The 12,977-nt window shown below is 37.3% G+C and overlaps 1 protein-coding gene across 4 annotated transcripts in view; it reads left to right on the top strand.

The window, feature by feature from the left end:
• The window catches only part of WARS2 (tryptophanyl tRNA synthetase 2, mitochondrial), a 142,657-nt gene extending 131,509 nt beyond the window's left edge, over positions 1-11,148 (top strand). For all 4 annotated transcript variants that reach the window (XM_057500599.1, XM_036924441.2, XM_036924442.2 and 1 more), the window contains 2 exons: positions 8,256-8,374; positions 10,082-11,148. In XM_057500599.1, the coding sequence (XP_057356582.1) occupies positions 8,256-8,374; positions 10,082-10,530 (568 nt within the window). In that variant the 3' untranslated portion in view covers positions 10,531-11,148. The remainder of the gene's footprint in view (positions 1-8,255; positions 8,375-10,081) is intronic.
• The last annotated feature ends 1,829 nt before the right edge of the window (positions 11,149-12,977 follow it).

Genomic DNA, 12,977 nt, shown 5'->3' with positions numbered 1-12,977 from the left:
TGAAAAATTCAAGTGGAGCAATAGGACCAGGTGAAAAAAATTAAAATTTTTCTAATCCTTTTTTTAAAAAGCAAAGCATCACAGAATTGTAAAAAAAAAAAAAAAAAAAAAAAAAAAAGCAAGGATCCAACATCAGGCAAAGATGCATGCAGAGTCATTATGAAAACTAAATGTGTTTTCTGTTTAGTTTGGTTGCTTTGTGAATCTGGAACCATTTTGACATGTGGAAACACTCATTTTGATGTGCTTAAAGTGTATTGATTATGGTAATTGTTTTTTCTATGTTAGTTGCAGTCCATTGTGATTTCCTATGGGCTACTGTAATTGCTTTTAAACCTGCCCTGTTGGCTAATTTGGTCTGGGGGAGTCAAGGTGACCTCTTCATGTCAGCCTGACTATAATTACAAGACAGGAGTAGCTGATCTAAGAAGAGAAATTTAGAAAGGTGGGGTCTGTACGTGTACACCTCAGAAGCACGTGCAGGGCTATGGGCACCGAGGGAAACAAAAAGGAATATTTTTGTTTTTGCTACTCATTGAGTGGCTGATCTTCTGCTCCAGGATATATGGAAAAGAGTAATGGACATAGTCCTATTAATCATTCCGTAGAGTTTCCTAAATCCATTTCTGACTCATTTACTGACTCTCAAAAGAAGAGAAACTATTTCGTGATCCATTGTCATGGTCCCTGTGTTTTACCTTTACATTCATAATTCTGTCCCTGTTTTTCTTAAATTAAAAGAATTCTCAAAATTCCTGTAACACGCCATTTATATTTTGGGAATACCTGATCAGATATGTGAACTGTCAGTTTCAAATATGTTTTCTAGCTATCTCAGGATTGCTGCCCTGGTCTGTGACTGTCTCTGGGATTATACGCTGATATTTGTGTTTATGGCATAAATTAGTTATTAAAAAGGAAAACAATCCTGGTATTAAAAAAATCACAACGTACCCCACACCAAGATCCCTAATAGTATCTTTCTTTTTACCATTTTGTCTTTCATCGTGTCAGATATTAATAAGTATATATATTATATCACTAGCTAGTGTTTATTGAGCTCTACCGTCAAGTGCTGTGCTTGGTTATCTCATTTAATCCTTGAAAAAACTGTATGAGGCAAGCACCATTATGGCTCCCATTTTACAGCAGAAACAGAGGTTTAGCAAAGATAAAAAAGTTGGCTATGATAACTCACCTAGCAGCTAATGGAGCTGTGATTTAAACTCAGTCTGTCTTCAGAGTCCATGCCCTTATCCTATATACTGATCACAAACTGATTTTAATTTCTCTCTTGGTATATAATGATGTAGATTATAATGACTTCCTCTTAAAATCATACATTTACTCAATAAGTATTTATCGAGCTCATCATATGTACCAGGCAACTCTAGTAGGTGCTGGAAATAGAAAAGACAAGCTCTCAAAAAGCTTATCTTCTAGCAGCAAAGAGAACAAATACAATTAAATAAGCAAACAAATTAAGTAATTAGATTGGGATTCATACCATAAAGAAAATAAATAGGATACATGAAAAAAAAACAAGCGTGGAACCAATTTTGGAGAGTGTGGTCAGGGAAGGCTTCTCTGACAAGGTGGTAGTTAAGCTTAGAACCTGAAATAAGGGAGCCAGCGGGCAGGAGCCAAGGAAGGAACATTCCAGCAGGATGGATGAGCAGTGTGTTCAGCAGGTCCATACCCCCGACTTAGACATCTGAACTGTGGACTATCCAGGATACATGAATCCATTTTCTGTTTATAGGGTCTAGTGGGAGAGTCAGTAGAACATACCTTAAATGTTCTTATATTCAGTAGGAAAAAGTTAAAAATTACTGCTATTTCTATTCTTATTAACGTATTGGTACATTTCTTCAAGTCAGTTTTTTAAGCTGATATTTCTTATTTGCATACTATATACCAGGCACTAGACTGCAACTTTGTATGTTATTATACTCACCCCTCAAACAATCCCATAAGTAGGAACAACTATTAGTCAGTTTTTAAAGTGGAAAAACAGACTTGAGAAGGTCTAGCTGGCAAGTGACAGAACAAAAATCTGACCCCAGAACTGCCCAACGCCAGAGTCCCCACTGTAACCACTGTGGCCTCTATTTGTGTGGGAATGCATGTTTTATGTATTCTCCAAAAAATTTACATTCTGGTTTTTTATCTTGTATTTTTCCACATTATTAAATAATTCTGATTCTCATGATTCCTTGTTTTGTGTCTTTGGCTGTATAGATTGTGTTTTCTTTCCCTTTATCTTTTTTTATTCTAGTAGTGATCATCTTTAAACAAAGACCACCCAAAACAAACAAACAGGATATTCAGAGCTTGCTATAGTAAGGGAGTCAGCCACCATCATTTGTGTTTTGCAGAGACTCAAAGGCAGGCAGGAGAATGGAGAAGCTTTATAGTAAAAAAAGGAAGGTGCAGGTATGCTCTGTTTAGAGGTTCTCACAGGGAAGCTGGAGGTTGGCTAACTAGAAGTGGGGCATTTTATGTGATTGGTTTGGGGAGCTTCTTTGACTTCTCTGGTTGGTCCTACATTGGACAAAGTGAGGACAAAGAATTGGGACTCATTGGCAATCATTGACCGTGTCTTGATTATTCTGGACCAGTTGCTGTAGATGTTGTGTGACTTCCTGAGCTGGTTGCTCCAGAAGTTTGGATCAAGTGTTCTTGTCATATATTGTCTGGCCAGTGTCCATTCTTTTCTCACTTTTCAAAAATATTCTTTGAGTTATTTGTTGACTATTCTCCAAGTGAAAAATGATTAATCATGTACAGTGGTTACGCTTTTAGGTCATTAAGCAAAGACCACCCAAATACAATTCAGAGCTTGCTAGAGTAAGGGAGTCATCATTTGTGTTTTGCAGAGACTCGAAGGCAGGCAGGAGAATGGAGAACCTTCATAGTGAAAAATGGAAGGTGCAGGTATGCTCTGTTTAGAGGTTGTCACAGGGACGCTGGAGGCTAGCATCTTACATGATTGGTTTTAGAACTTCAACCTATGCTCACACTCCCTTTTGATCACACTCCCTGGGATTTTCAACAGATTGTAGTTATAAGTGGATTGGTTTCAGATTACATTATTTTCTATTTCAATTTGTAGCCAGAATTTAGACTTTATAGTTTTGGTGTTCATAGTTTTTATACCTCAGCCTCCCCATTTCTGAGTTTTTGTGTCCTTACTTTTGATTCACAATTTTTCCCAGTCTTTTTCATGCCAGAGAATTTCTTTCTGTTTGACATGCCTCATCTGTAAAAAGGGATTATGTACCATAATAATGCATAAAGTGTGCTTAGCAAAATGTACAATGAATAGGAAGTGTTTATTCAATTGCTATTATCTACTTTATTATCATTATAACAGTTATTATAGTTCACACATGAAAGATAGCTTGGCTAGGTTTTTACTACCTTTTTCTCTCAATCCTGTAAACATTGTTCCATTGTTGTATTATTAATCTGTTTTCCCTATTTTTGTTTCTGTTTCTGACTGTGGCATATAGGACATTTTCTTTAACCTTATAATTCAGAATTCTTTCTGGGCTGTGTTTTGGTGTGAGTCTCTAGTGTTTTCTCATGAAACTTGTCGAGCCCCTCCATACTCATACTCAGTTTTGTTTGCTTACTTGTTTGTGTTTGACTCCTTGAAGTTTCCTTCAGTTTTAGGTTTTGCTCTGTTCAGATGGTCCTGAGGTCTTCCTGTAGGAGGACTGTCACCTTAAATCAGACCTGTCCTTAGGATTCTTCTCACTGTTCTTGATTCTTCCATTTTGTGTTAGGCTTTCTCTATTTCACTTCTGTTCATTGTATTGTTTCCTGTCACCACCTGTATTTTTCTCCTTTTGTGGTTTCTTGCCCTTGTTGTATAACAGCCTTGTCTTTTTTGAATCCTATTGAAGTCACAAAGTAGTTTTCTTTAAAAAACAAAATGAACTATCTATTCTTGTAGAAGTTCATTTTACATCTTCCTCAGGGTCTGAAGGGTAAAGTTTCCTTTTCCTGGTCCCACAGTATTTTTATATGCCCCACTTTGGGGTCTTTTACTTGTTTTTTGTCCAGTTTTTATGTGTTGGGCTTTTAAAATCCATATGGCAACAAGATAACAATCCTGAAATGGTATCTGCCAATAGACAAAAATATACAAAAGGCCCTTGCATTCTGGTTTCTGACTACCTGGATGCTAGCTGAGTTTCCTGTTCAGAACAGTATGCTGCACTCTTAATCTGATTGCCTGTGTCGCTCAACTTTTCTGCTGGCCTGAGATGGAGTTTTCTCCTACTGCCTGCCTGGCTCTTTCACTCTCTAAATAGATGTGTTACATGAAAAAGAGCAGTCACCAGGATACCCGCTCTCTGGTCTTATTCTGCTTTAGTCTCTCATCTTTACTTTTTCATTCATTCATTTGTTCAACACATATTCCTTGATTGCTGCCTAGCCCTTGCCAGAAAACATTCTATGTCCTGGGGCACAGTAGGGACAAGACAAATAAATCTTTGTGCTCATAGGGTTTACGTTCTCACTCTTGTGAGAATGCACCACCCCGTGACCAGTTCCTGCTGCCTCCACTGCTCGTCCGTTACTTTCTGAGACCTGCTGTCATGACTGAATGTGGAAAGAATCAGGCTGATGAGGAGAAAAGGGTTAGCATCACTCTGGCTGCAGTATAAGGCTGTCTGCCTTTACCCCCAGTTGGAAGAGGTTTCCAGCAATGGAACATTTGCTCTGAGTAGATACCACAAGAAGCTCAGTTACTATTTTCATTTCAGTTCTATTGATCTTCACAGTCAATGGATAGTCTTCTCAAATTCTGTCCTTAGTTTTAACTCTTGATGCTGGTTTTCAGTTATTTATATTTTCTCTGTCTTCATGGGTATCTTAGTAAGAAATTGAGACAGGTTGTCTTAGACACAATGCCAACATCATTTCAAAACTGGAATGTTGATTCTTCAGTGTTGAGTTTGGGAGTAAATGTGGGGTATTTAGTGCCATTTTCTAGTAGGAAGGCAAAGATACAACCTAATCCTTCAAGAGATGGCAGAGCTAGAGACCTTAGAAATCAGACTAGAGATATGTGGATCCTCATGTGGAAGTTAATAACCTCCTCAATGGTGGGAGAGAACCAGAGAGCCAAGAGAATGTTTTTAGCAGTGTCAACACCTAGGGGACAAAAGGAGAAAAATAAGCCAACACATTGCTCTGTGCTGATACTGTTTTCTTTTTACTCTCCTTTGAAAATTTACACATAAGCAAATAAATATTCATCAGCTCTTAACTATCTACTTCGTTAATAGTAACATGATGACCCTAGCGTTCTTTTCTCTTGCAACCTGCCCTCCTTTTGGCCAAGGTAGAGAGATGTTGGAATCAGAGTCAGATAAGGAGTGAAACTCTACTTGTATAGGGGGTGTGTCTTAAGCAGCTTTCTGTGATACAATATACCACTTTAGAATTCTATTTTGCAGACATCATTTGAAGACATACAAGATTTCAGGCACTGTGCTAAAGCACTTTATATTCATTGTCCTATTTCATCTCCACCACAATAGTATAGGGTAAATATTATTACTCCTATTTTACAGTAGGAAAGTTGCCTATGATAGATATTCTATGATTTACTCAAAAATCACACAAAATGAGAGTAGCAGAGTTGGAATTTGAAGCTAACCTGACCCCAAAACCTATGCTCGTAAATAAATGCTATACTGTATCTCTCTCTCTCTCTCTCACACACACACACACACACACACACACACACAACTGCGTTTGAGGGACTATGTGAAAATATGGCTAATTTTCAGGGATTTTTTAATAAATATATTTTATTTCTTTTTATAACTTAAGTGCAAAAGAAGTGTCAAAGAGTTGCTTTGAAACCTATTCTTATGCCTATAATCAAAACATTTATCAGCATTTCTTTTGGATATATATATATACAAAATATTTTATGATACAAATACAAGTTTCATCAACTGACAGTCATACCTTGTTTTGACCAGAAATCATTGAACATTCATTCACCAGCTTTGTCTCCACAGGACTTTTGGGTTATTGTAAGAAATAACTTTTTTACTCAAATCAAAATTTCCCACTATATGAATATTCAAAAGAATCTGCCATAAAATAAGTTCCTTATGGTTCTCTAACTGTAGTAAAGGAACATTCTTATGCAAGCTATTAAAATTCTATTAATGAAGAACACATAGAAACATGGGAAGTGTCTTATGTTAACATAAAAGATGGCATGCATATATAAAAAATATGCATCTATATAGACAACAAAGACTGGAAAGTAATTTGCAAAAAAAATGATTGCAGGGATATTTCAAATTTTTCAAAATGTTCTCAAGTATTTTATTATAGTGGTTGTCTTTACGCTAGTCAAAACTAACATCAATTCCTATGCTCTAGACAATTTTATTAAATGGACCAGTAGTCTGTGGAGAGTAATTAACAGGAAAATAATAAGCTCTCTTCCAGTTTTTCAAGAACCACTAATTAACTACTTGGCTAGGAGATTCTCCTCTCTATAGCAAAGTGCCATAATTTTCTAGCAGTTTTCCTTTTTTGTGGCTGTTTTGTAAAGCTGTTATTTTTCCAGTCAGAATGTACAGGTACCATGGAAATATCCAAGTTCACATTAAGGATGCTGTTTTCACAGGACATTAAATTTCCTTGATCAAGAAACTACAGCACTTTACTTTCTGTATTATCAAATGTAAACTCCTCAGCCAAGCATTAAAGAACTAAAACCACCCATCTCCTGCCCTAGTAATATTTAACTACAGGGGGGAAACCAGGAGAATGCTATCCAAAAGTAGAGCATTCCTATGAAAACTTTCATAAGCCAAAATGGCATAAAGCAAAGCAGCAATTAATTAATATGGAAAATTCTTTGAGCGTTGCCAGACCCCAAAAAAATAACCTCTCGGGCTTTTCTGATACCTTAGGATGCACCAAATAAACCGAGATAAAGCCCAGATTGCTCACACAGTTCAAAGCTAGGGCGGCTTGACGCTGAGAGACTCCCAGTGTGGTTCCAGGGAAGGGGCGTGGCAGTGCCACTGGCTGCGCTGGGTGCGCGCTGCCGGTTTAACGGCTCTCGCTGCAACCCCAACGCTGAATGCTATGTTTGCTGTTCACCTTTTCTCATGAAAGTGAAAATCCTCTTTGTATTTCTTTCCGCTAGCGAAAACAGTTGCTAATGTAGGTCTTTCATAAAAGCAAAATGGCTTAACAAATGCCTGAAGAGCAGGGGATACCTGTATAAAGTTTTTCTCATCAAGACTTTCTATAGCTGTTAACGCCCCTTGTTGACCTCATTGTGATCGAATATCGTAAATTTACATATGGTATTAAAATAATTACAAATAAAATCCCTATATCCTGATAGTTTTTGTTTCACATCTTTATATTTAAATAAAATATCACAGAATAAAATCCTGATCTTCTTTGTTCCTTTTCTATACCCATTCTCTTTCCTCCTTTCTGGAGGCAACTTCTGCCATGAATTTGTGGAGAAGCTTCTAGGGAGTTTTGTATTTATATATGCATCTGTAAACTATATATTGTATGTTCATATGCACTTTTAAGATTTACATGAATGTCAGTGTATTGTACATGTCTTCTGCAACTTGCTTTTTTAATTCAACATTGTTTTTGAGGTCCATCTACGTTGTACTGATAGATTTTATTCATTAACTTCTCTGCAGCATATTCATTGTCCTGTAATTGCAATTTACTTGAAAATGTAGGCACATATTCCAAAAAGACCTTGAGCTATTCCGTGTATAACAGGGAGAAAAAATTCTTGCCTGAAGAACCTTCTGCCATCTTTGATTTGAAGAGTGGATGGAGTATCTTTCAAGTGTGAGCACAAGCTCTAAAGTAAAAAGCATCTGCTCAAGGCTAGGATAATATGTACTGAGGAGTGGTTTTAAAATACAACTGCTTAGAGCATATGCTATTTAAGATAGCATTTCTCTCTCCCCACAAGATCCTGTCACACTGGTGTTGATGGCTATATTCTTCTGCTATGGAAGAAACAGAACTAGAGTAGACAAACCTATCTTTGACATTAATGTGATACACAGATAAAGACTTAGGTCTCGACATTCCCTCTGTAGTTGGTGAACATTTGTTGAACACCTAACAGTGAAATAGGCACGGGAAATGCAGCTGCTTGCAATATTGTTGCAGTATAAGCAGGAGCCTTGCTGAGTTTTTCTGTCTGGCTTTTATTAAAGGTCCACACACGTTCCTGTCGGGGAAGATCAAGTCCAGCACATGGAGCTAGTTCAGGATCTAGCACGAGGGTTTAACAAGAAGTATGGGGAGTTCTTCCCAGTGCCCAAATCCATCCTAAGTAAGTAACAAACGTAAGAGTATTAAATCAAGGTGTGTTTTGAAAAGAAGATTGGATAATGGACCAAGGCTTGGAACTTTCTTGGGTCTAAACTTGGCTTTCTCATGGACAGTCTTCAGGATTTGTAACCAGAATCTCCATATTTTTCTGTAATGTAGGACTGGTACACTTCATTGGATTATTGAATAAAATAACCAAAATAGAAAAGTATAGAAGAGACTAAAAACTAAAAATAACCATTTTCATTATAAAGTATTGTATAAGAAAATGGGTTTTTTTAGTTTATATATATATAGTTTATATAAGGTAAATTATGTAATACTTTATAATGAAAAATATATATATATATAAACACGTTTCACTTGGTAGAACAGGTGTTCTTCCCTATTGTATCGATGAGGAAACTAAGGCGTGGCAAGGCTGATTCTACGTCCGAGTAGTGTATGTAGACAGTGGCAAAGCTGAGTTCTACAATTAAGCTCTTTGATTTCAAAACCAGTTTACCTTGCCTTCCCTATTCACAATAAAACTAAATGCACAGGAGAACTGCTGAATCAATCTAGATAAAATAAGGAATTGGTAATTCTTACACTCCGACTTCTTAAATGTACAGCCAAGATGGAGTATACAATCTACTTACTGAATCTGAAACCTCAACTGCAACTTTCAAGGCTGTGCTAGTCTGGAATCTTCTTGAGGAAAGAAGCTGTGTAAATCTCTATCAATATTTTGGTAGCAGTGTAAATGTATGGCAGGGCCAAGCTTCACGGAACCTAAGCTCTGTCTGTCTTCATTAAACTGATAGCATTTTAAAGGGGTATAACGTGCTGAGTATCAAGTTAGAAGCATAAGGCAGGTATAATTTCTAAGTCATTCCAACAGTTCACACAAATTCAGGGTACCCCATGCACTGAAGTCAACCTTTTTTTAGAAATAAAAAGTATGTTAATGTTTTGGCCTATTACTATTTTACCTATTTAAACTTTGTTTCCGTAATAGCCATAAAATAGGCAATTATTAATAACACTGGTTTGTGAAGCACAACTTAACATCTTGATTCTATCAGAGTAGTAACCAAGTGACTTCTCCCTCATACATGTATGTGTGTGTGTGTGTGTGTGTGTGTGTGTGTGTGTGTGTGTGTGTGTGTTGGTAAAGAAATGGAAGGATTGCCACAGGTTGTTAAAATCAGTTGGAGGTAGGAAGGGCAGTGGTTGTGGGCAGAGGGTGATAAGCTATTAGGGAAGATCAGAGAAGAAAAAGAGGGAGAAAAAAGAGATACTTTTAAAATGGTATACACAGGAAAAACTATATGACTGATATAATTTCATTTGTGTAAGATTATACATTTTTATGTGTATGTATACACTGAAAGGTGCAAGAAAATGTGATTAACAAAATGTATACAGTATTATTACATATTTCAGATGACCTTTACTTTCATGCTTACATAAATTGCTTGAATTTTTCACAGTATTTCATATTTATATATTCAAATAGAAATATGTATAAGTATACTACAAAATAAATATAGTATGAATATAACATAATAGAGATAATATACCAGATAAAAATAATAAAGTCACTTAGTATTCTTGGCACTTTTTAAGGTCTAAACACTGACATTCCTGGTGATTTTTTTAATATTGTTCATGTTTTCTTGTTTTGTTTTTGTTTTCGATATGTGCCTGGGGTGTTTTTACCTAGCATCCATGAAGAAGGTAAAATCCCTCCGTGATCCTTCTGTCAAAATGTCAAAATCAGATCCTGATAAACTGGCCACTGTCAGAATAACAGACAGCCAAGAGGAGATAGTACAGAAATTCCGCAAGGCTGTGACGGACTTCACCTCGGAGGTCACCTACGACCCAGACAGCCGCAGGGGTGTGTCCAACCTGGTTGCCATTCACGCCGCAGTGACAGGACTCTCTGTGGAGGAAGTGGTCCGCCGCAGTGCTGGCATGGACACTGCACACTACAAGCTGGTGGTGGCAGATGCTGTGATTGAGAAATTTGCTCCAATTAAGAGTGAAATTGAAAAACTGAAGATGGACAAAGGCCACTTAGAGAAGGTTTTACGAGTTGGATCAGTTAAAGCCAAAGAATTAGCATATCCTGTGTGCCAGGAGGTGAAGAAATTGGTGGGGTTTCTCTAGGAAGTTGCCACTAATCGACTAACCACAAAATGGCTTTCATGTCTTGTGGTCAGTGCACTCCAATAAAGGCAGCTTTCTGCACAAGCAAAAAGTTATAGTTTGGGGACATTTAATTTGGTACACATAATCACTGGTTTCATTTGATGAATAAGATTTGTAGCCTTCAAATAGAACAGTGTTGAATCCCAATCAGCAACTGCTGTAACCAAAACAAACAAAACAGAGAATGTACAGCCACCTGAATCTTCAAATATTTGAGGCACACTCCTTGGCCTGAATTTATCTATGTAAATTTGAGGCAGTTAACAGTAATTTAGCAAATGAGTGTATCATTTGTGTCTCTCTGTGGAGTATGTACTAGCTCAGGTGCTCACTTTATCTTAACTCTTTTAAAAAGTAGTATGTGAGGTCTTAGCCTTACAATCTTTGAGATGTCATTTGGACCAGTTTGTATTCAGATCTTATAAAAATAAGTTGATTACCATCACTCATTTGTCACTGAGATGGCACCTGCCTTAATGTATTTAAACTGATTACTTTGTTCCCCTTTAGACCACATTGACTGTTCCAGCTTTTTTTTTTTTAGTTCAGAAATACATGATACAATCTTATGAGAAGGTTGCTTTATTTCAGCTTGATTTATTTATTATACAAGAGCACAGGTCCCTGGATGCTGTTCTTAATAAATACTTCCTTGTATTCATCTCTCAGTTGAATCTCACCAACCCCATGTGAAATATGCAAAAGAGGAATTTCCATTTTACACCTGAGGAAAGTGAGGCTCAGAAAGTACAGTTAGCTTGTATGGTATCACTCAGGATGTAAGAAGCAAATCTGAGATTAAAACCTTTACTCCTGAGAGCAGTGCTTTTTCATCAGCACAAAACCCGGAGAGACAGCATGTGTGAGACTCCAGATATTCCTATTTTGAAGGTGAGTACTGAAAATACACAACCTGAACCACTGATACTGCTTATATTAGCAATTCAACAAATAGCTGCCTGCTTCAAATCTGGCTTCCGCCAAACTTGATCACATTTGCTCCTCAAAATCCCCAACTCAGGTCCCAAGTTCTGTTTCCTATGCTTATTGTGGAGACAGTTGAAAGTATATTCTGTCAGATTACAACAGTAGTCAGACCTGACAAATCAGATTTTCCTAGTAAGTGGGAGCTTCTCATCTCACCTCTGTCCCAGTCTCTCTAAGTAATAAGTCACTCTAAAGCCAGCTTCTCTGCACTTCTTGAAAATGGAAAAGATAATCCTGATTTACCATATCAGGACCTGTTAGTAAGACTGATTTTGTAACAGAAATTGTTTATAAGTTTTCTACCTGTAGGAACAATCCTCACCCTTTACACATAAAAGACTAGGATATTTGCAAAGAACTTTTACTCATGTTTCTTAAGAGAAGGAAGTAGAGTGAGTGGTCCTTTATTAGAACAGATATAAATAACATAAAATACTGCATTTCAGAATCCAAATTGAAAGACCCTTTTTTGGATCTCTTCCTGGAATGGTGTCTATAGTCCTAGAGGCTCTTGGGGCATATTTTCATCAAGGCTTTTTTTTTTTTATTCCAAAGGAACCATAGTATGAATACTAGAAAATGACAAAATTAAAGATGACTCTATCAAGCCAATTGTCTTTGTCTGTTTGGGGTTTTTTTTTGTTAATCCTCTTCCAACACCTTTCATCCAAAGAACTAAAGGGACCACAGAAAGAATCTCAGAGGAGAAAAACTAGATGACTTATGATAACTTCCAAGGAGTAAATCCCTGCACAGGTGAGGTTGGGTTTGTGAGGATCCTGCTGATGTTTTTGAAAGTGACTTGAGAGCTCATCAAGTCCAAAATCCAGGTCCATGATTGAGGGATGTACCCAGGATCTCAGGAAGTTGATATAAGAGTCAAGAGCCTAGATGTGTTTTCACATATTTTCCATCTACCACTTACAGGCCTCAGAACATCATTTTTATCAAGAAGAATTAGAGAGAAATCTAGCTTGTGGCTCACCTCAAAAGGCGATTTTTTAAATTTTCTGTGTCTTGTGGAGAGTTGAAATGATGAAAGGCATTTCAGATGGTAGTAATGATGGTCAGGTAACCTGGTGCTCTGTAGCTGTACCTACTCCAAGCCCTCCTTGACAGGCTGTCTCTTGGAATACAGAAGAGATATTTTTCCCTTTGTAGGTGCTTCATAAACATTTATCAAAATAATGTCAGAAAATGGGCTAGACCGGAAGACGGCTGGTTAGCCAGAGACGGGTAAGATTCCTCAAGGGAGGAACAACCTAAGACAGGCACAGTCGCAGGGGGGCCATCAGGTGAGAAAATGGGGATCAACAGAGGTGAGGCTTAGAACCTCACCCCCCTGTTTTGAGAGAAATCTTCTGCATCCGTGGATGTTTTGTTGCCCTTGTCTAGCTTGGGTTAATACTTAGTCTATA

Source organism: Manis pentadactyla, chromosome 4 (genome assembly GCF_030020395.1).
Source record: "Manis pentadactyla isolate mManPen7 chromosome 4, mManPen7.hap1, whole genome shotgun sequence".
NCBI classification, from domain to species: domain Eukaryota; kingdom Metazoa; phylum Chordata; class Mammalia; order Pholidota; family Manidae; genus Manis; species Manis pentadactyla.
Note: the sequence above shows the minus strand (reverse complement) of the source record. Positions and strands in the feature narration are given on the sequence as shown.